Genomic DNA, 23,765 nt, shown 5'->3' on the forward strand with positions numbered 1-23,765 from the left:
AGTTGATATGTCTCACTTTCAAAGTGTATTGATAAATAGCAAATACACGTGTTATAATTTAAGTGGAACAATAACATTGTGTGGACACCGAAAAATCTCTTGTAATGAAAAATGTCATCGATTGACTTCTTTTCTTTTTTTACTTCGATCTTTTACTTATGACTGTATATGTTTCTTGCACAATGCAGATAGCGAGCTTATAGGATGCCGTGATTGGTCTTATAGTAGCACATGGCAGGGTTCATGCTTGTGGAGTCCAAACTGCAACAAAGCATGCACAGAACGGGAAGGTGCGACTGCTGGAGCCTGCTTACTTTTCAAATGCGTTTGCTATGATGGTAAAGGTTGTCCGCAAGGCCGCCTCCCTCAACACTAGCTACATGCAGTAGGAATACTCCAAAACTGCATTCATTTTCAACGTATATGTACATACATTGTACGTATACATGGATCCATATGTGTTTGTGAATGATTTAGTATCTGTACTATGTATATTATTCGTCAATGTTTCAAACAAATAACGCTTACTCGTATATTTATAGATTTTGTGCAAGTACATTATATTATATTATAAAGCCTCTGTGGGTTTGGGGAGGGAGGGGGGAACCATGGTGCATTAGCTAATTATAACTTACTAAACAATGAATCCGACGATTAAAATTCATTAGAAGAAAAAAAAGTACAATGTGCATTTTGTTGGGATTATCTCACTTTCATGTTGTACTGAACACGAGTAGACATAATGATTTTTTCTTCCCCATGTGGTGCAAAATAAGAGAGATTTTTCGTGTGTTGGGAATACGGCTCAATACGCCAAATATAATAATATAATTGGTTGGAAACTTGAAAATAAAGTTTTTTCAACTAATTATACTATAACACTTTGTACACGAGTCGTGTTCCCAACCCATTGAAAAATTTCGCCAAAAATAGAGTGTCAAGAGCCGGGGGGAGGGAAACAGAGATATAATTGGAAGGCTAATTGACATTATAATTGCACTCTAACCTATTTTTGCACTTAGGTTGTTAATGGAAAATGACCTAATTAACCTAAGCTAAAGAACAAACTAATTATTCTCACTTTACCCACCTACTTAAACCCACAACACACTAAATCCTAGAACATCTACTCTCCTTATCTCACACATATTTAGATACCTACACCAGTTTTGGCTTACATGTTTTTTGCAAAGAAGAAACAAAACATCGATCCTTCAAACAAATATATTCTCAGTAGGTACATCCTTACTATAAAAAGATATTGATTATTAGGGGCGATCTATTATGGGCACGGGCATCAAGGGAACCAAGACTAGGGATAACAATACAAGGACTTATAGAAAACAAGAACGTTAAAATTGCGATATAAAAATAGAATTTTAACGAAAAATTTTCAGTACCGTTTATTTTAACGAAAAATCATATTTTTATACTAAAAAGTCAATCATAGTACTATTCATTTTACCCTTTATTTTGTCCTTATTGTTAAAACTCAAAGTTTTCGAGTCATTTTCATTAGTTTTCTTATATTAAAAACCAATCATGCAACGTTATATGAATGAGTCAAAATATCATATATTACAATATATATATATATATATATGTATATATAATCTATTGTTGTAGGCCCTAATTATCTGACGAGTTATAGAGAGATTGAGAGAGGTGTGGCAAGCATAGAGAGAATTGGGAAAATTCAGAGGTATGATTTCTCATTCCCACTGAGCATTTATTATAGTAGTAAGAAGGTAAATTCCTTATCCAGTAGATATTATAACTTAAACATGATACTATCCAAAACATATGGTAGAATCCCATAAGGATCGACTAGGATTTACATAATCACATTCCTAACTAAATTAAGACTGCAACACTCTCCCTTGAGCGTGTATATATTACTAAGTAAATGGTGCATCACGTTTTCAACGATGAACTAAGTTCAGTTGATGAAGTTGTCGACTCAATTAGCGAATGTAAGTCTCAAATTAACGAGAGAATGCATAAAAATGTAAAACTCTCAAAACCTCACTATGGTAAAACTCAGTATAGGAGAAAAACCCATGGACTAAGGAAAAACGTGAGAAGTTTGTATTAAGTTAAAACTATTGTACTAAGTCAAAACTATACGCCATCTAGATGAAAGCACAATGCTCACAAAGGTATGACCATCCCAGGATGGGTGTCTCGTTAAAATCTAGTTAGGTAACAAAAACCCAGTGGGAAAAATGCTTATAATCGTAGGAAAAGAGTACATTAAGATCAAATGAGTATACTTCTGAATACTCCATTGAGTTTGACAAAACTTCCAAATGAGAATCGCAAGCATCGCAAATAAATAGTTATGCGTACCAATTCCTCGGACAAGCTTCTGGAAGGTAGCCTTCGGCAATGACATCGTGAAGAGGTCGGCAAGATTGTTTGGAATCAGATTGCTTTAATTTCCTGATGGGTTGCTGATGTGATGTAGACGCAATATGTCTTGGCGTTGACTTCATTGATGTATCATATCTTGGTCTGATCGATACATGAGATGTTGTCTTCCCAAATCATCATTGGGACTCAACGATGGATGAAAACATCATGTACTTCGAATATGCTTAACAATTGCTCTGAACCCTGTTTCGTGTGGTGAGTCTTGAAATGATTTGAATATTTCGCAACCAAGACTATATCGTAGACCTCCAAGATATCGCGATATCCAAAATGGTAAAGACTTAACCATTTGAGAACGTACCTTGTGCAAATTGGATACCTGCATCTGCATAACAAACAACTCAAACATCAAACTGTAACCTACAAAAGAAATGTTGTTTGGCAATATTTCTGTGGTAGTTGTTGTTTCTATCGAATTGTACATGTTTGTTTGTACCTAAATAAGGTGCACAATAGGTTTGCTTACCTGCCCACACGGTGGAACGAGTGGACCTCAATATTTCTACGGATGCTCTAACTGATCCCCCAATTCCAAGTGAAGCATATATATACAGCACCTAAAACTCAAACAAGTTGTGCCGTGCAACTGTAATTTTAATGACTAATTGAAAAGTTGAGGAAGAAGATGGCTAAAACCTCAAAATCAATCTCCCTTTCTGTGCTTTTTGTTTTGTTCATCGTCTTTGCAGTTGCAGGTAAAAATAGACAAGTTTTTACGTGTATTAGAAACACCACTTTCCATATGGTGTGTAATTCCCCTTGTTATAGTACGGGTGGAAGACATAATTGATATGTCTCACTTTCAAAGTGTACTGATAAATAGCAAATATATGTCTCATTTTCGATCTTTTACTTATGATTGTATATGTTTCTTGCACAATGCAGATAGCGAGCTTATAGGATGCCGTGATTGGTCTTATAGTAGCACATGGCAGGGTTCATGCTTGTGGAGTCCAAATTGCAACAAGGCTTGCACAGAACGGGAAGGTGCGACCGCCGGAGCCTGCTTACTTTTCAAATGCGTTTGCTATGATGGTAAAGGTTGTCCGCAAGGCCGGCTAGCTCCCTGAACACTAGCTACATGCACTAGAAATACTCCAAACCGCATTCATTTTCAACGTATATACATGGATCCATATGTGTTTGTGAATGATTTAGTCTCTATACTACGTATATTATTCGCCAAAGTTTTATACAAATAATGCTTACTCGTACAATAAATTAAAAGGAAAACTAATGAAAAGGGCTTGAAAACTTTGAGTTTTAATGATAAGGACAAAATAAAAGGAAAGTGAATAGTAACAGGATTGATTTTTTAGTGTAGAAATGTGGTTTTTCGTTAAAGTGAACAGTACCGCGTACTTTTCATTAAAGTTCCCTAAATTAAATGATGGAAAAATTCGAGAGTTTTTAAATACGATATTGTTTATTTATAGATGTTGTGTAAGTACATTATATTATAAAGCCTCTGTGTGTGGGTGGGTGGGGGAAACCATGGAGCATTAGCTAATTATAACTTTACTTACAAAACAATGAAACCGACAATTAAAATTCATTAGAAAAAATTATAAAGCGTGGAATGAAACCGACAATTAAAATTCATCAAAAAAAAAAAAAAGTACAAAACTTTAATGTGCGTTTTAATGTGCGTTTTGTTGGGATTATCTCATATTCATGTTGTGCTGAACACGTGTAGGTACAATGATTTTTTCTTTTCTGTGTGGTGCAAAATAGGAGAGATCTTTTAGTGTGCAGAAATACAGCTCGTTACACTAAGGGGGCGTTTGTTTGCCCTCACTAAATGGGACTGGACTGGACTGGACTAGCTGTTAGTCCAATACTGTGTTTGTTTCATGCTGGGACTAACATTAATGAGACTAAAGGGGACTAGCATGGACAAAACCCTTCACTAAGAGGTCTTAGCGAGACCCCCCAATAACCATGGGACTAGCTAAGACTATCCTCTCTCGTCCTCGTCATGCTCAACAACCACTCCCGATAGACTCCTCGTCATCTCCGGTCACCGAGATTATAATAAAATATTAATAATTTATATATTAAATAATATAATATTAGAATTTGTTATTATCCGCTTCTTAGTCCAACACTGCACCAAACGCTTCACTAAGTTAGTCCAGCTTAGTCTAGTCTAAGCCAGTCCAGCTTAGTCCTTGAAGCTAGTCCAGTCCGAGATAGTCCAGCGCAACAAACACCCCCTAAATGTAATAATACAATTAGTTGAAAACTTGAAAAGAAAGTTTTTTCAACTAATTGTCTAACACTTTGTGCACCGTGTCATATTCCCGACACACTGAAAAATTTCTTCAAAAAGAAAGTGTCAAGAGCGAGGGGGGAGGGAAACAGAGATATAATTGGAAGGCTAATTGACATTATAATTGCATTCTAACCTATTTTTGCTTAGTTTTTTTAATGAAAAATCCATCTGTTGACGAACAAACCAAAGGGACCTAATTAACCTAAGCTAAAGAACAAACTAATTAATCCAACTTTATCCACTCACTTAAACCCACAACACACTAAACCCTAGAACATCTTCTCTCCTTATCTCACACGTATTTGGATAGCTACACCAGTTTTGGCTTACATGTTTTTTTGCAATGAAAAAACAAAACACCGATCCTTCAAAGAAATATATATTCATTGGGGGTTTTACGCCTGCACGTAAGATTCCTTGATTATTTTTCTCAAATAGCTACATCCTTACGATAGAAAAATATGGATTATTAGGGGCGATCTATTGAGGGCCCGGGCATCAGGTAACCTAGACTAGGGATGACAATTTAAGGACTTATTTAACACCAGGACGTTAAAATAGCGGTATAAAGAATCAATCATGTAAAATTATGTGAAGGAGTCAAGTAAAACACTTATAGTATTTATAAGTACTTTTATTCTACAAATAAGAACCAACCATGGTGTTTTATATTTTGTAGTTGTATTTGCGACAAAATTAGCTTTACGATAGATATGTTTCCATGAATGTGGTAGAAAGGATTGTCATGTAACATATGTTATCCAATAAAGCCTTCAAGGGCTAAGGTGTAGCACCTTTAAAAAAAATGCAATGAATAGTTAATTTGAAGTCTCCTTTGACACGGACATCCTTGTAGGTTTGCTAGACAGCAAGCACGAGAGCATTTACAATCACCTTTTCAAGCTTTCTAGTGCCGGTAGTTAAAGGTGTTTCCAAAGAAGAACTACTACTGATATCTTAAAATAGTCAAATTGGTTTCAACAGTATAAACCTCGACACTCATATTTAAATTTCTTAACTTATAACTCCGATAAGATTATAATATAGATAGATTATAGAGTATGATCAAATTTATAGCGAATTAAAGGAGGGTATTAATTTGTCAAATATTTTTTTTCTTGTCACGCATGATATGTCAATTGTTTGATTTGAAAAATTCATTAAATAATAATGATTGATTAATGCCATAATTACATCTATGTCTCCTAAAATTCAATTCATTTTCATTTTCACACATGGCTCACATCTTAGCAATATTATATTTTATTCGTGTCAGGTAAATAATTTAATATATTTATTAACGAATTTTGACACTAAAAGAAAGCGAAACGCAAGTTGAATATCAAGAATTAAAAAAATGTGAATTTTAAGCACATGTTTCGTTAAAAACAAGAAATTTAAAAATAAAAAGAGAGAGAGAGAGAGAGAGAGAGATGACGATTGGCGAGAAGGAACGAAACAGAACATGTCATCAAATAGTCCGTCCGTTAGATTCCTCACGCTTGTCCTCAACCCTTTCGGATTTGGATCCTGAGCCAATAGAGAGGATGTTCCTGACCAAGCATTATTAATCGTTGGATTTTTATCCAAATGTTACAAATAAAGGATTTTCGTTAGATGAAAATTCAACGATCTACAATACTTGGTAAGGAAGATTCTCTCCATTGACTCAGGAGATGATCCAAATCCATTCCTTTCTCTTTTGCAAAACGCGGGACCCACCGTCGTTCCATCGAAGCTTCTGGATTTTTTGCCCCCAAAACACAAAAGCGCCCGGACATTTCGTCTTTCCAACCCTCTCCCGGCTACACTACACGTCTTCCTCGTGGTTGACTTGCGTGACAATCCCCGCGAGGATAATAACGTCATTTCAGTCACTCCCCGCGCATATGAGATGGACCAACTTCTCATCCGTTGGTTTTTGTGGATTTTGAGAGGGAGAGAGAGAGAGAGTAGAAGAAAGCGAGGAGGAATTTGAGTCGAGTTTTCTCGTTGATTTGTGCCTTTGCTCCCGATTCCTCCAATGGAAAGAGGCGGCGGTAGCGGTGGATACAGAGGAAGGGGAATGGGAAGAGGGAGAGGCAGTGATGGTGGTGGTGGTGGAAGGGGTGATCAAGGCGGGTATGGCAGAGGAAATGGAGGGAGAGGTGGAGGAGGTGGAGGAGAGAGAGGAAGAGGCGGTCATGGTGGCGGGCCACAGTTCCACCACCATCAGCCACAACAGCAGCAACAGCAGCAACGACAGCCGAATCAGAATCGGAGTCAGCAAGCGAGGCCTAATCCATGGAATAGTCCCGCTCCTGCCAGAGTATGGGGCCCCAGAGCGCCTGCTCCGCCTCCATCTCCGGCCGGACCGGCCCCGAACATCTCTCCTGCTCCTGGTATGAGTTTTTCTTCTTTCTTTTCGTTCGAGGTCCTTTTTCAGATACAATTGCAAGTAATTGGTAACTGTGATGGTAGACTGCGAAGCATAGTTAATTTGGAGAGTAAGCCACTGCAATTTTGATCTGATTTAGTTTCTATTTGGGTTTTTCACTGGTATGTGTAGTGTATGTTATGACATATAATGCTGTGGTGATAAATTGTATGCTTGTTGCTTATCTACTTCGATTCAACTGACCCAGTAGGGAGCCGTTTTGCCGCACGTTTGGTTCGAGCATTTGATTGATTTTTACTAGAAATGTTCCATCTTTGCTATATACATTGGATAGACAATTTGATTTGGAGTCCGGTTTTCGGAAGCAAATTGTTTTGTATGAGTGGAAAAATTGTTTGTCAGAGTTGGGCAGTTTTGGCTTACTGACTCTGCATTTTGTTCTGCGGGTCTTTTGCTGCGGTTAGTCCAGTTATTTGAATTTGCATGAATAATTTGTTGGTGATATACCTTTTGTTTGTTATGTTTTCTGCACAGATAATCTTGTTCCGGCAATGCAATCAATGGCAATTTCAAGACAGGCACCTGCTTCATCTTCTTTAGACAAGGCGGCCAATCTTGTCCAAGTAAAACGGCCTGATAATGGGGGCACAAAAGCTATCCGAACTGCTAGGCTTCGCGCTAATCATTTTAATCTCTCGTTCAATCCTGAAAGTATTATAATGCACTATGATGTTGATGTTAAACCGGAACACCCTGCTAAGAATGGCCTTCCTGTGAAGATATCAAAGTCTGAACTTTCTGCAATCAGGAACAAGTTATTCTCTGATGATCCTTCGAAATTTCCCTTGTTAAGTACCGCATATGATGGTGGAAAGAACATTTTCAGTGCAGTGCCGTTGCCCACTGGATCATTTAAGGTGGAGATTCCTGAGGAAGAAGGCACACGGTTCAGTTCGTACATTTTTACTATAAAGCTTGCGAAGGAGCTCCAGCTTCGCAAGTTGAAGGAGTACCTAAGCGGTCAGCTGTTGGATATCCCTCGTAATATATTGCAGAGTATGGATTTGGTTATGAAAGAGAATCCAGCTAGACGCATGATAGCTGTTGGGCGAAACTTTTACCCTACTGAATTTGATCCAAACGATGACCTTGGATATGGTGTTGCTGCCTTCAGAGGTTTTCAGCATAGCTTGAAGCTCACATCCCAGGGTCCTACCTTGTGTCTCGATTACTCAGTCTTGGCATTTCATAAGCGCATGTCAGTTACAGAATTTCTCCAAGAGCAGATAAGGGGTTTTACATTAAATGATTTCAAGAGGTTTAGGAGAGAGGTTGAGGATGCATTGAAGGGATTGAAAGTTACTGTGACTCACCGGAAAACCAAGCAAACGTACGTCATCATGGGGCTGACTGATAAGAATGCAGGAGAAATTACATTTGATGCTGTAGACATAGATGGCCAGAGTCCACCAAGGAAAGTTAGACTTCCTGATTATTTCAGGGACAAATACAGAGAGATACAGTACAAAAACATTCCCTGCTTGGATTTAGGGAAAAATGGTAAAAGGAATGATACACCAATGGAGTTCTGTGTCTTAGTTGAGGGGCAAAGGTATCCAAAGGAGTATTTGGGGAAAGAAGCAGCCGTCATGCTGAAGAACATCTCATTGCCTTCACCAAGAGACAGACAGAACATGATATCCAACATGGTACGATCAAATGATGGACCTTCCGGGTAAGTGAATTTCTGTCCCTCGTTTTTCTAGTAAATTAGACTTTAATCCCCTTCTACTGTTCATTTGAATTTTCGTGAATTCAGTATTCCTCGTGCATGGAAGATTTTGTACTAGTGTAGATGATTTTAGTTAGTACGTAGTTGCTTCTCTGAAAGTGAGAAGTGCGAACTCTTATTCTGTTTTAGGGAAATCTAAGCATATAGAATCATAAACATCTTTTTACATGAGCAATGCTTATAATATGGCAATAGTCATTACCTTTTTGAGTAACTTAATTCGGCAGTGATTAAGATCCTGATTATTTTGTTGTTGGCAGTGGTGGCATCATTCAAAATTTTGGATTTGAGGTCAACCAGAATCTGACACCAGTGACAGGGCGTGTGATTGTCCCACCTGAGTTGAAGTTGGGTGCTTCTGATGGCAAGGTGATTAAGGTGACTGTTGACAGAGAGAAATGTCAATGGAATCTGGTTGGGAAGACTCTTGTGGAAGGAAAACCAATCAAGTGCTGGGCCGTGCTTGACTTCAGCAGTTCTGATCGTTTCAAACTGGACCCTAACCAGTTCATCTCAAAGCTCATCGCTCGGTGCAACAGACTGGGAATCAGAATGGGAGAACCTGTTTTGTATGAAACCACTTCAATGAGGCCATTCTCTAGTGTTCAGATGCTTCGTCCACTGCTTGAAAGCGTCTATGAAAAGGCAAAAAAAGAAGGCAATGGCTACTTGCAGTTACTTGTTTGTGTAATGTCTAAAAGAGACCCTGGTTACAAGCATCTGAAGTGGATTGCTGAGACTCAAATTGGTATAGTGACGCAGTGCTGCTTGTCAAATATGGCCAACAAAGCAAATGACCAGTACCTTGCAAATCTTGCACTCAAGATCAATGCCAAGCTTGGAGGCAGTAATGTAGAGCTAAATGATCGGCTCCCCCTTGTAGGGGGTGCAGGCCATGTTATGTTTGTGGGGGCTGATGTCAATCATCCTGCCGCGCGAAACACAACAAGTCCATCAATTGCAGCAGTTGTTGCCACTGTAAACTGGCCTGCTGCGAATCGTTATGCTGCACGAGTTCGATCCCAGTACCATCGTGTGGAGAAGATAATGAAATTTGGAGACATGTGTCTGGAGCTTGTTGAATCTTATGAGCGATTGAATAAAGTCAAGCCAGAGAAAATTATTATCTTCCGTGATGGAGTCAGTGAGGGCCAGTTTGATATGGTTCTCAACGAAGAGTTGCTAGATCTGAAGATGGCTTTTGAAAGTATAAAATACCATCCAACCATCACACTTATTGTTGCCCAGAAGCGGCACCATACTCGTCTGTTTCTGGAGAATCCAAGGGATGGGGGTTCCGCAGGCAATATATCACCGGGAACTGTTGTGGACACAACAATCGTGCACCCGTTTGAGTTTGACTTCTATCTTTGCAGTCATTACGGAGCCCTTGGAACAAGCAAACCCACACACTACCATGTTCTTTGGGACGAGCATCGGTTTACCTCAGATCAATTACAGAAGCTTATATATGACTTGTGCTTCACCTTTGCAAGATGTACAAAACCTGTATCATTGATCCCACCGGTGTACTATGCCGACCTCGTGGCATATAGGGGGCGATTATACTACGAGAGTACGGAGGGACAGTCTCCAGCTTCAGTATCCTCCTCCTCGTCCTCCTCCTCGACACATTCACCGCTGTCAGCGGCTTCTCTTGATGAAAGGTTCTGCAAACTGCACGCTGACTTGGAAAACATAATGTTTTTCGTGTGAAGGCCAAAGCATGATCCCGCAGTCTCTTTTTTGTACCTGCTGAAAAGGAGTTTGTGCGTGAATCTAATGGGTTTCTGTGTCGTAATGTTATGTTTAGCGTTTTCTCTACTTCATACGTTCTGTGCTCACATGTCGTTTCGAATCATTTTGTGAATCTAAAACAGTGGTAAGTCCTTGTTATGAATGTGGGTCTCATATATCATTTTAAAGTTGTGAATGTAAGTGTTGGATGACATGTATATTTGTGGGAATGGAAAGTTAATCTATTTGTTAACGTCGTGCTTTGGTTACATGAATTTCCTTTTAATCTATGTTATTTTTTTACCTGTATTATTTACGTATAATATTAGAATCGCGAAAGAAAAATGTTCTTTTTTTAATTCTCACTTGTTTCTAGCTACAATCGATCGATATCAATAATGTTTTGAAGTGTATACACAAGTACGAGTAATTGAATTGAGAAAGAGTTTTTTTTTTTTTTTTTTTTTTTTTTTTGTTGGAGACAATATTATTCTCATTTATTTAAGGAAATTTTAACGAAAAATTCTCAGTGCTGTTCATTTTAATGAAAAATCACATTTTTACACTAAAAATGTCAATCCTAGTACTATGTACTTTATCTTTTATTTTATCCTTATAATTAAAACTCAAAATTTTCAAACATTTTTAATTAGTTTTTTTTTTTTTTAATGAAGTTTGGGGTAAAATGGGGATTAACACCAAACCTACTGGGTTTCCCACCAAAAGCCCGAACTTTTCGGCTTCCACTACCAACGGTCTTCTCGGCGGTTGACCCTTCGCGACCAAGGCAATCGAGCAAGGGCAAGATGGTCATTCAATCTGCACCCTCGCATATAAGAAGAAAAAGATGAAAGGAGTGAAATTTGAGGCCACTTTTCTCTCGATTTTTTGAGTTCACTCCCGATTTTTCCAATGGAAAGCACCGGCGCCGGCGAATGGCGAAAAGGAATATGGAGAGACAGTGACGGCGATGAAAGAGGGAGTGGAGGAGACAAAGAGATTGGAAGAGGCGGTTGGGGAAGTTATGGCGGTTCCAGGGGTGGTGGTGGTAGAGGGTCCCAGTACCACCGTCAACAACCACCGCAGGAGCAGCATGATAACAAGTGGGGCCGTCCGGGGAGACCTTCTCCATGGAGCGGTAGGCCCAACAGAGCGTGGGTGTCCACAGCGCCCTCCCCTGCATCTCCAGCCCTAGCGAACTCTCCTACTTCCCCTCCTCCCCCTGGTATGGATCCTCGATAACTAATTGCATTTTTTTTAATCCCTAATTTTATCTGATTAGGTTTTCCTGATTGAGTTTGTATGTGTTACACTTGTATGTATATAATGAGAATGTGGTGATATAATGTTTATATAGTGATTACAATAAGCCTGTTTGCAATCGCTTCTCAAGAAAGCACTTTATCTCATAAGAGCTTTTACTAGAATCGTTTTTATTAGAAGTACGTTAAATTTTTTGATATAAATCCAATTTCTTTTGGCCACTTAGTACTAGTGAGTGAGAGGTTTTAAGTTTGATTTTCTCCAAAGATGAATTCAAACTAAATTACTGTGGCTTGCCCATTGTGAGGTTTAGCCCACTAAAAAAAATCCAATTGCTTTTGAAGCGTTTCCAAGTGCTTTTGCAACTCAAAAGCGTTTTTATAACAAGTTTTTTCTTCCAAATTTTGTCAAAAAAAATTTAAAGGCACTTCCGAACATTGAACTGGTCATTTGGTTGATTTTACTGAGTTTTTGCATAAATATGTTCACAGAGGAAAAAATGCGTTTCAGTAGTCTAGCATTTTTTAGTTTGCATAAACAGTCACCACTGAGGATAACACCTAATGTTTTGTTTATTTTTCTAAATAGATACTTTTGTTCCTCGATTGCGATCTCTGGAAATTTCGAAACAGACGCCTGCTTCATCTTCTTCGGACAATGCAGACAAGAATCTCTCAGCAAAACGGCCAGACAACGGAGGCACAAAAGCTATCCAAACTGTTATGCTTCGTTCTAATCATTTTAATATCTCGTTCAATCCTGAGAGTATCATAATGCACTACGGTGTTGATGTCAAATCAGAGACCCCTGCTCCTAATCATATGAAAATTTCCAAGTCTGAGCTCTCTGCAATCAGGAAGAAGCTATCCTCTGATAAACCTACGGACTTTCCATTGTCAAGTACTGCATACGATGGTGAAAAGAACATCTTCAGTGCAGTGCGGTTGCCCACTGGATCATTTAAGGTAGAGGTTCCTGATGAAGAAGACATGCGGTTTACTACATACATATTTACTATAAAGTTAGTAAACGAGCTCAAGCTTTGCAAGTTGAAGGAGTACATGAGTGGCCACCTATTGTCTATCCCTCGTGATATATTACACGGTATGGATTTGGTGATGAAAGAGAATCCAAGTAGGCGCTTGATTGCTGTTGGGCGAAACTATTACCCTGTGGATACTAGTCTAAACGATGACCTTGGACATGGTATTTCTGCATCTAGAGGGTTTCAAGATTCTGTAAGGCTCACTTCCCAAGGTCCTTCCCTGTGTCTTGACTACTCAGTCCTGGCATTTTATAAGCGCTTGCCAGTTATAGATTTTCTCCAAGAGCAGATTACGGGTTTTACTTTAAATAATTTCGAGAGGTTTAGGAGAGAGGTTGAGCGTGTGTTGAGAGGACTGAAAGTAACTGTGATGCACCGTAAAACCAAGCAAAAGTACATCATCAAGGGGCTGACTGATAAGAATGCAGGAGATATTACATTTTATGATGTAGACATAGACGGCCAGTTTCCGCCAAGGAAAGTTAGACTTGTCGATTATTTCAGGGAAAGATACAAGGGAATCCAGTATAAAGACATTCCTTGCTTGGATTTGGGGAAAAATGGTAGAAGGAATGATACACCTATGGAGTTCTGTGTGTTAGCTGAGGGGCAAAAGTATTCAAAGGAGCGCTTGGACAGAGAAGCAGCCATGATGCTGAGGAGTAGGTCATTGGCTCAACCGCGTGATAGGCAGAGGAAGATATGCGACATTATACGATCTGATGATGGACCCTGTGGGTAAGTAAATTTATGTTCTCTCTTGTGGTTTGTGAGTCCAATTTTGCTAAACTTGCACAGTTAGCAGGCAGTTGGTTTCTCTGAAGGTTGAAACCAGTATTCTGTTTGATTCTTATATATATGGCGATAGTTATAACCATTTTCAGTAAAGTAATCCTGTATAAAAACTGCTGTCATTATTAAGTATGATCCTGTGTTATTGGCAGTGGTGGCATAATTGAAAATTTTGGAATTGAAATTAACAAGAATATGACACCAGTAACAGGGCGTGTCATTGGCCCACCAGAATTGAAGTTCGGTGCTTCTGATGGCAAGGTGAATAAGGTAACAGTTGACAGAGAGAAATGCAACTGGAATCTGATTGGAAAGTCTGTAATGGAAGGAAAACCAATCAATCGCTGGGCTTTACTTGACTTCACCTGTCATGATCGATTTGTACTGAACCACGGCTTCATCCCAAAGCTCATCAATCGGTGCAATGAGCTGGGAATCAGAATGGAAGAGCCTCTTTCATACCAAGGCACTACAATGAGACCATTCTCTAGTGTTCAGATGCTTCGCCAGGTACTTGAAAGTGTTAATGAAGAGGTACACAAGAAAGGAAAAGGCTACTTGCAATTAATTATTTGTGTAATGCCTAGAAGAGATCCTGGTTACAAGTATCTGAAGTGGATCTCCGAGACTCAAATTGGTATAGTGACACAGTGCTGCTTGTCAAATATGGCCAACAAAGCAAATGAAAAGTATCTTGGAAACCTTGCACTTAAGATTAATGCAAAGCTTGGAGGTAGTAATGTAGAGCTAATTGATCGGCTCCCCCTCTTTGGGGGTGCAGGCCATGTTATGTTTGTGGGGGCCGATGTCAATCATCCTGCTGCGCAAAACAAAAAAAGTCCATCAATTGCGGCTGTTGTTGCCACTGTAAACTGGCCTGCTTTGAATCGTTATGCTGCACGAGTTCGACCCCAGCAACACCGTAGCGAAAGGATATTGAGTTTTGGAGACATGTGCCTGGAGCTTGTTGAAACTTATGAGCGATTGAATAAAGTCAAGCCAGACAGAATTGTTGTCTTCCGTGATGGAGTCAGTGAGGGCCAGTTTGATATGGTTCTAAATGAAGAGTTACTAGATATGAAGAGGGCTTTCGGATGTAAAAAATACTATCCTACCATAACACTTGTTGTTGCCCAAAAGCGGCACCATACTCGTTTGTTTCTAGAGAATGTGAAGGATGGGAGTCCAACATGCAATGTGTTACCGGGAACTGTTGTGGATACAACAATCGTGCACCCGTTTGAGTTTGACTTTTATCTTTGCAGTCATTATGGATCCCTCGGAACAAGCAAACCCACACACTACTATGTTCTTTGGGATGAGCATAGGTTTACCTCTGACCAATTGCAGAAGCTCATTTATGACTTATGCTTCACCTTAGCAAGGTGTACTAAACCTGTAGCTTTGGTACCACCGGTATACTATGCTGACCTTGTTGCATATAGAGGGCGGTTATACCATGAGAGTATTGAGCGACAGTCTCGAGATTCAGTATCTTCCTCCTCCTACTATTCTTCATCATCATCAGCAGCAGCAGCATTGGCATCGTCACCACACTCAGTGGCTTCTCTAGATGATAAGTTTTATAAATTGCATGCTGACCTGGAAAACATAATGTTTTTCATATGAAGGTCGAAGCTCGTTCCAATGATCTTTTTTTTTTTTTGTGGAACAGGACGGATATGGTTCTGTAAGTTGGCAAACCAGGATGCAATTCCAACTTCCTGAAAAAGAGTTTGTGTGTGAATCTAATGGTTTTTTTAATCGAAATGGTATGTTAAGCATTTTCGTTGTAGTTAGTATGTTAGATCTTGTGTGTTCTTTAGTGGTTCCAAATCGTTTTGAGCACTTGTGTTTCTTTCTTGTGTGTGATATGTATGAATCGAGTCGAAATGGTACAAAACACAGAAGGTTTAAATTAGAAGTAGGCTCCAGACACCATTGTCTTTACTGTCGTTCTTTCTGCTCATAAAATGAATGCTGCAAGTTTTAGGTCTGTGTAGAGTTTATAAATAGGAAGGAAATACACTGTTGGGGGCGATTTTTGGATTATTTACAAATACAATATATGTTGGGAAATGATTTCCGCACTCCTGTCTACTTGTTTTCCTTGATTCTTCTTTGATTATTTCTATCCGAATGCTAAAAATCTACAAGGGTGTGTAGGTGGTGAAAAAAGTTGTGTAGAAATCACTTCCCTATATGTCTTCGAAATTTGTAATTACCTTTGCATCGAAAGACAATATATCTAAAAGTTTATGGCTCTCCCTCTAGACTTGTGGTCCTTTCCCTAGTTTCCTTAGATTCCTGGCATGTGATGGTTGGCCAATTCTTGGGGCTCTGTTAGGACCACAAAAATGTGCAGGTCATCTGCAGACATATAAACTTGGAATGGATTTCTTGTTTCTACTGGAGAGATTCCCCTTTTATTATGTATAAGGACAATGGTAGAGAAACATGTCATGATCAGGGACTAAATTTGGATATATTTGTTGATTAGGGGGTAGATTCTAGTTCTGTTTCTATTTGTGCAAACTTATCAACAAGTGCACGATTGTGGAAGTTACTTCTGTCATTGGTTGCACTTGTTTGTGATAGATTTCTTTGTGTGGATTGGCATGACAGGTCATTCTGGGTGGTGGCCCAAATTCTTAAATCATTGTGGGACTTGAGGTGTTTGGGTGGTGAGTGAAAAGGTTTTGGGTATATGTGGACATGGCAGGTTCAAACTTTGAGATTGGGATGTTGGTCGTTTTTGCTACTTGTTTGGGAGATATTTTTGTGGGAGTTTTAATTAAACACTTCCGGTACTGTTCACTTTTAACGAAAAACTACATTTATACATTTTCTTAGTACTATTCACTATACCTTTAAAAATGGCTTTTCATTAAAAGGGAAGTTTTTTTGAACTTTTCGTTAGTTTTCCTTATTTTTGCACCCGGACATCTGTATATAAGTGGATTGATGGTACTTGCCTTTGGTGACGGTTTGGGTTAAATTCTTGCGTTTGTAACATTGTCTGTATATAAGTGGATTGAACAGGCTCTGTGCTCATAATTTTTTGGTTGGATAAATATTCTTTTTCCCCTCAAATATGCTGCACTATACAAAAATAGCCATTTTTGGAAGAAAGAGAACCATTACAAACAAACATGTGAACGCACATACACACGCCAACAAAGAGAAAATGAAACTGCCTCCAAGGAAGTTTCACTAATTTGGAACAAATTTAGGTCTCGCGGTGGAGAAAGACTTGGGCGTCACCGAGAGCATATCCTTGCGTGATTACAACACTCATCGTGTGACCTCCGCTAACGTGTAAGAATCCCCCTCACAGTGATGCCTTTAGTTGCTTGTGATGATTGAAATAAGCTCATTAGCCGTCCATGTCACTAAGGACAGGTTCTGAAGTTTCCTAAGCAACTCTTTGCCCACTGATGATAGCATAGGGACGTTTTGATGAACTGAAATTTTTCACAACACAAATAAATTAATTAATTAATCAAATTATTTAAAGGAAAACTAATGAAAATGGCTTGAAAACTTAGATGTTTAACGATAAGGACAAAATAGAGGGTAAAGTGAATAGTACCAGAATTGACTTTTTAGTGTAAAAATGTGGTTTTTGGTTAAAATGAACAGTACCAGAAGTTTTTCGTTGAAGTTTCCATTATTTAACTTTGAATTTTGGAAAGACATACCTGAACTTTTTGCTAGATTCAGCAATGTATATGAAGTAAGCACTCTTTCCTCCACATCTCTGTCATAATTCAGTGATTCTAGCAGCTGAGGCACAAGAACCGAGCATGCCATGGACCCTAAATCTTCATCTCCGACTGCATCGACAAACCTACTCATCCACGACACCGTCACAAGGCTCGATCGCGCCAAACTCGGGATGCCATTCGCCATGGAATCCGAAAGGGCCACGAGTAGTTTCCTGTTGCCGTTTTTGAACAAAACAATGGCTGTTTTCCTTTGCCAATTTTCCGTTGCTGCTTCGTCTTCGTTCTGATTTTTCGGATCACATAAAAATGGTGCCATTATTTGTTTGTTTTTCTAAAAATTTCAGCTGGTTTGGGGTAGTAGAAAGCTTACCGAGTGCGCCAAACCATCCACAACATTTTCTTTGAAGTGAAATGAATTTCTTGGCCAATGACTGTAACCGGCTTGTTGTAAAAGCCCCTGTTCTGTTGATGCCTCGCCGGTGTAAGAAAACCGGCCTCCCAACATTAAGAGAGCTCTTGACGATCGTTGCTGGACTTTTTTGCTGCATGTTCGACTGCTTAAAGCTTCTATGATTGCTTCAATGGCTTCTTCTCTATATACACTGCTCCTGAAAGGGTCTCCCTGCAACAAAACTGCTACTCCATATGGGAACTATTCAAGATATATATAAAACCCTAGGGCAAAGATTTAAGTACTTATCTGAACAGTTTGGTTGCCAGAAGTTGAGATGAGTTTAGAAAGATTTTACAATTTCTACGAGAAAGTTGCGTAATCACGAAGGACGGATTTACCATAAGATCAAGCTGAAGTAAAACGACTGCAATCAACGGGCGTTCTTCAAGTGGAGCTCTCTGCAGATAGACCAACAAAATCTGCATTGTGTTAACGCCGCCGGATCCTTCTTTCAGTCCATTTAGGATTTCAGTGATTTTTGTTCGTCTGCGAAGAATCATTCAGTTGATCAAAATGTGAAAAGATCATATAAAACGTACAAGAAAAATGAAAAGAGTTCAAAACAAATCCATACCTACTAAGGCATAGTATTTCGATCAACAAAGCGAATGCAGAGCCAGTACCATTTCCAAGTACAATGAGTTCAAGAAGAGAAGCCTTGTTGAGAAAATCAGCCAAGTAGTTTCGACAGCTTCCATCAGCTCGAACACAACGTGCAATGACTGAAGCAACGTTGTTCCTCTCACGAGTTTCCCCTCTCTCGATTTTTGTCACCAGAAGGCTCAACCCTCCAAGAGAAACTACCTCTCTTGCATTCTCCAAGTTTCGGTCTTCATCAAAACCGGTAAGAAGCTGGTCTAAAAGGTACAACGCCGCCACTTGAGGACTGCAACGAACTGTGAATAGCGTCTGCAACTGATCTCCAAACTCTAGTACTCGAAGGACTAGTGCCACCCATCCGACAGATATCATCTGTTTTGCCTTTGGCTTCAACAAGTAAAGCAGAATTGCAGCTTTCAAAAATAGACCACTGCTTTTTAGAAGTCTCATAAGAAACTCAAGCTGTGGATCCGAGTTCAGTATGATATGTCTAATCATCTCGTTTCTCGCTACAAATTCAGCTAAAACCGAGATTACTAATTCCAAAATTTCGTCATTACTAGAAACAAACAACACCTCCAGCATTCCCTGAATAACAGGTGGCTTTGATAGCTCAACCTCAATGACAGGATCACCATGGGAGTCCAACCAAGCCTTGGTAATCACACGAATTGCACTTTCGCAATCGCTTAGATTATCGGAGGAGTAGATAGTGCTAATAGCCCGGCTTAAGTTGCTTAGAGGTGGAAGATGGGAGTTATCTTGGTTACGGATTGAATTGTTCTTGACCATGAGATTCTTGTTCACCAAGCATTCTGTTGGTGCATTCTGGCATCTAAAGAATCCAAAATGGCCCGTCTTCTGTGTCTCTGCCTCAGGCCATAGCGCGATTACTGGATTTCTATGATTTTCGCTTGATGACCTTCTCCGACTAGACCTTTCTCCACTCTGACAAAACCAGAAAACGGTGACAATGTGAATTCTCCCTGCAACATTCAATTACTTACGAAAAATGAATGTAGTAAAGAACTGAGATGAAGACAGATTCACTCACATGAACATAACCGAGATGGTTGTAATCATCTTCATCTACACACAACTTTTCCACCTCATCTAGACCCCAAGTATCGTTCAAAACTCCATTTCGATGATTGAGCTCCACAGATTTTCGCTCAAGCGTGGGGCCAAACACAGCGTGGTATCTTCAGTGATTTCCGAAGCCATCAAACAAGATACACAATTACAGCACAAACTACAAATCAAATATCCTTTCAAAATGTTTTGCAAAAGTGATTAAAATGTTTTCATATATTAGTACTACTTACAAATTTTTGTTGAGCGAGGAATGTGAAGTGTAAGAATCCGATGATCTCCTTCTTGATGATCTGCAACTGCGTATCGAAGAAGGCAAAGGTATAGTAGGAGGAACAGGACGGGCCTCAGCCCCAACTTGAAGCCACTCTTTGTAGTACAAAGCAAACTTTGTAGTTCCCATATCCATTTGTTCATCGTACGCTCTTGCCACGGCTTTCATTTTCTTCTCCTTCTCGCCGTCCTCTGAGCTCGAAAGAACATCCATTTCCCTGGCATACCAAATCTTCACATGTAAAAGATGTGGAAGAAAGAAATGCTCCCAAAGATCAGGAAGAAAATGTGTTCGTGCCAAACTCGCTGAATCACAGAACACTTGAAGCAAGTGCCTCGCGGAAAGCCGGTCATTTTTCTCAATCTTGTGAACAACCGACAAGTAGAGCTGAGCACAAGCAGAGAGATGAGAATTGCTAGATTTTGAGGAACCAACAACGTTCAAAACCCGAATCGTATTCTTCACTTTTTTCGTCCTAACTTCCATACTTTCCGACCATTGATCTTCCACCAACTTCTCAACACTTTCAACACCCAGTTCCAAGTTTCCCAACATCCCATTATCCAGATCCTTTTTCTTTCTCACCAAGCAAGCCCTGCACTTTTCGCGGATTGTTTCCCGAAAACCCTCATCCTTCACATACCTCCCAACATAACCGCTAAGTATCGAAACCACAGCTCTAGTGGTAAGTTCATCAATGGCAGCAGGCTCACTAGCCATCGAACTCTCCGAAACCAATGACTTGGAATTCGACCTCTCCGAAGTAGTACTCACCCTCCTCGACGACCCTTTTCGCGTCCGAGCCTTGTGGTGCGAAAAATCGTAACTTTTTCGATCCTGGCAGATGTGCACAGGCAGAAATAGAGCCGTAAGTTCATCTCTTTCTCTGTACATCAATGGTTTCTGGCCTTTCGGGTACTTATTTTTTTCTAGTCCGACTCGTTCTTGGGTGAGCAGTTCCTTCAAGGAAGCCATTTTCCGGAGGATGACTGCATTTAGGGATGGAGGAAATAAGTGTTAGTGTGAAGGAACTTCCGCACTGACATCCCACAAAACCAGAAGATACAAAAAAGACAGCTATGTTAGCTATTACAAGGGAAAGAGCCGAAAGATGGTTACAGATATGAGGACAAAGATTGGACTGGAGTCTTGCCTGATTCCTTTTTAACGTTTTAATTGTAAAGCGATTAAATTTGTAGAAAAAATTTTAAAAATTAAAGAATATGGAGGTTAATAATTAGTTTATTGCTTAAGTATTAATAAATATGTTAATTTTTATTGGTGACATATTATTTAGTTTGTAAATTTTATCTATAAATTTAATTTCTCTAGCGTTATCCTTAAAACGTTTAATGAAACAGTCGAGATCTAAACCGGTTTGAATTTGGACCAGGATGAGTTTTTTTGGAATAGAGATTTGAACTTAGGTAGAGAGAGATGAGGGTAACGTTTTTGCCAACTGGCATAACCCACGTCGGTTTTTTTTTTATATTTATTTTTATTATCTTGGATGTTAAACAAGAGAAAGTATCATTTTTTGGGGTATTTGGTACCAAATATGAGCTTCTAATTGTTGTGGGGCTTTTGTGTCGCGGATTTTAATGGGCTTGTGTTGTAAAGAGACGAGTTTTCCTATGAGATATTTTGGGTCTAACTCATGAATAGGGAATGTGAAGATTTTGGTTCGTCTCTTTACAACACATGCCATAAAAATGTTCGACGCAAAACCTCCAAATACTAATTAAGAGCATTTCTAATAAAAAAATGCATTTTTTTCTTGGTGTATTATTATTTCATTCCAAGTCAAATGCATAACCTTTGATTAAGCGTGAATAACTCACAAACAACGACAATCAGAAATCATTCGCACATATCTAGACATTCAAGAATATGAATATATAGATACTTATTATTTAATATATACCCAAGCAATTATGCAAGTTTGACCATTGACCATTGCTATAAGATGACATGTAACATGTTGCATGGTGGCTTAGAGAGAGAGAGAGAGAGAGAATCGTCCACGTGACAAGAGAGAGAGAGAGAGAGAGAGAGAGAGAGAGAATCGTCCACGTCACTGTTGTCACATGCAAAAGTTAATGTGAAAACAAAAGAGAGTAAATTGTAATAATGGTCCCTCAACTTTAATCAAATTGAAGCAATGCTCTCTTAATTAAAAACTCATTACAATTGATTTCGCAACTCATCAAAATGTGTAGCTATAGTCTTTTTTGTTAATTTCGTCAGAATTTTGTCAAAATAAGTTATGTTAGAAGGACTATGGCTACAATTAGGGTCCCTCAACTCATCAAAGCGTGTAGTTATGGTCATTTTCTTCAATTTTGTCAGAATTTTGTCAAAATGAATTATGTTGGAAGGACCATTGCTATAATTGGGTTAAAGTTGAGGGATAATTTCTCCAATTGGATTAAAATTGAGGGATAATTTCTCCAGTTGAATTAAAGTTGAGGAATCAATGGTAATAAACTTTTAGTTAAGGGACCATAGTTGCACGTTTTGATGAGTTGAGGGGCCAAATAGATTTTTAGTTGGGAGACAGTTGCTCCAATTAAGTTAAAGTTAAGAAACCATTACTACAATTTACTCTTAAAAAAATTAAAACAGAAGCATACAAAATAGTTAGGACAAAAATATAAGGTAATACCCCAAAAGCTCATGACTCATACGAGTCATTGACGCTGTGGTTTTGTTTGTTATCTCCTCCTCTCATTTCTCCATCTTTTTCTCTGCCATGCCATGCCATGTTTTTTTCTTTGTTTTCCAAAAATGACTAGTAAGTGGCCTTGCTACAGCAGGCTATCTTTTTGAGGATCGAGGCTCACATAGGTATTTAAGTCTCTTTTTAGCAACTATCATGTGATTAACCAACGTTAAGAATCGAACTTATAACATAACTTTGCAATACAGGGCTGAAATTCATCCTCAACTACTAAATCTCCTTATGATCGTTGCCACTTGCCATGTTTTCTTCTGCTGTTGGCACGCCTTGTTCTTTAGTAAATTGACAATTGTTCTCTTCCAAAATATTACTTTCTCTGAACCGGTTTAGCCCAACGGTTTTAGGGTTCAGACCGTTTTAAGTTTTGCCTTGGGCAGAAGTGGTATCCGACCGGTTTTGTTTTGAAGGGAAGTCGTGACATCAGCATAATAAAGAATTTGCCAAACATCTCTTCATTAATTTGTTAAATAAAGAATTTACCAATAAAATTGGAAAAAACAATTCATCAAGGTCTTTCAAGTGGTCCAAGAAGGAGTTATACTTTTGTCAAGACAAAAGGTTTGAATATAATATTAAAGATGCTTTATTAATTTTTTTTTATCATAAGCAATGTTATTTAAAAATGAGAGAAAAAAAGAGAAGGTACACTACAATTAACATAACAACCAGTTGAAAAATGCTAGTTATCTAGCTAGCAATAGATTTCTCTCAAATGGGCTTGTGAGACCAACATCTTGGGGCTAATGTTGGAGCCGCTCAAGGGCCTACTTTAAAAAAAAAAGAAAGATAAAAAAACGACAACTAGTGGCAAGTTACGGTTATCCATCATTTTCAGGGGTTGGGAAGACTTATAGAGGCATTTCAACCTCCCTTTAGCTACAAGTCTGGCTTTCAGACCAGCAGCAAGTTTTGAACCCGAGACCTCACAGTTTTTAGTTTTAAGAAATCTCATAATTTGTTATTTTCCACTGGACCACCAACTCATGATTGCTCAAGGACGTACTTGGTTTAGTAGAATATCTCATGCATTCTTCAAATGGTGTACTTGGCTTCAGTGACGGATCCAGGAAATAATATTATGGGGGTCAGTAAGAATTGCGCGCGCAGTATGCAAATTTTTTTAACAAAAATAGCATGCATATTGTCATTTCATTGAGTTTTGG

At 38.9% G+C, this 23,765-nt stretch overlaps 4 protein-coding genes across 4 annotated transcripts; 3 read left to right on the top strand and 1 right to left on the bottom strand.

Moving 5' to 3' along the window:
- Positions 1–3,013: 3,013 nt before the first annotated feature.
- On the top strand, positions 3,014–3,653 carry LOC126588047 (antimicrobial peptide D1-like). The gene is made up of 2 exons (XM_050253179.1): positions 3,014–3,128; positions 3,319–3,653. Exons 1-2 carry the CDS (start codon positions 3,059–3,061, stop codon positions 3,501–3,503), a joined length of 255 nt encoding a protein of 84 aa, XP_050109136.1. The 5' UTR covers positions 3,014–3,058; the 3' UTR covers positions 3,504–3,653.
- Positions 3,654–6,490: 2,837 nt separating this feature from the next.
- LOC126587989 (protein argonaute 2-like) lies at positions 6,491–10,867 on the top strand. Its single transcript, XM_050253103.1, has 3 exons — positions 6,491–7,089; positions 7,620–8,820; positions 9,138–10,867. Exons 1-3 carry the CDS (start codon positions 6,732–6,734, stop codon positions 10,591–10,593), a joined length of 3,015 nt encoding a protein of 1,004 aa, XP_050109060.1. The 5' UTR covers positions 6,491–6,731; the 3' UTR covers positions 10,594–10,867.
- A 482-nt stretch (positions 10,868–11,349) lies between these two features.
- On the top strand, positions 11,350–15,498 carry LOC126584617 (protein argonaute 2-like). Its single transcript, XM_050248947.1, has 3 exons — positions 11,350–11,839; positions 12,466–13,660; positions 13,867–15,498. Exons 1-3 carry the CDS (start codon positions 11,527–11,529, stop codon positions 15,341–15,343), a joined length of 2,985 nt encoding a protein of 994 aa, XP_050104904.1. The 5' UTR covers positions 11,350–11,526; the 3' UTR covers positions 15,344–15,498.
- A 1,321-nt stretch (positions 15,499–16,819) lies between these two features.
- On the bottom strand, positions 16,820–20,977 carry LOC126588015 (putative E3 ubiquitin-protein ligase LIN-1). The gene is made up of 7 exons (XM_050253140.1): positions 19,822–20,977; positions 19,551–19,698; positions 18,471–19,444; positions 18,235–18,382; positions 17,813–18,064; positions 17,416–17,725; positions 16,820–17,178 (listed from the first exon to the last, which is right to left on the bottom strand). The coding sequence occupies exons 1-7, from the start codon at positions 20,835–20,837 to the stop codon at positions 17,060–17,062; spliced, it is 2,967 nt and encodes a 988-aa protein (XP_050109097.1). The 5' UTR covers positions 20,838–20,977; the 3' UTR covers positions 16,820–17,059.
- Positions 20,978–23,765: the final 2,788 nt, after the last annotated feature.

The sequence above is a fragment of the Malus sylvestris genome, chromosome 10 (assembly GCF_916048215.2).
Source record: "Malus sylvestris chromosome 10, drMalSylv7.2, whole genome shotgun sequence".
Classification (NCBI taxonomy): domain Eukaryota; kingdom Viridiplantae; phylum Streptophyta; class Magnoliopsida; order Rosales; family Rosaceae; genus Malus; species Malus sylvestris.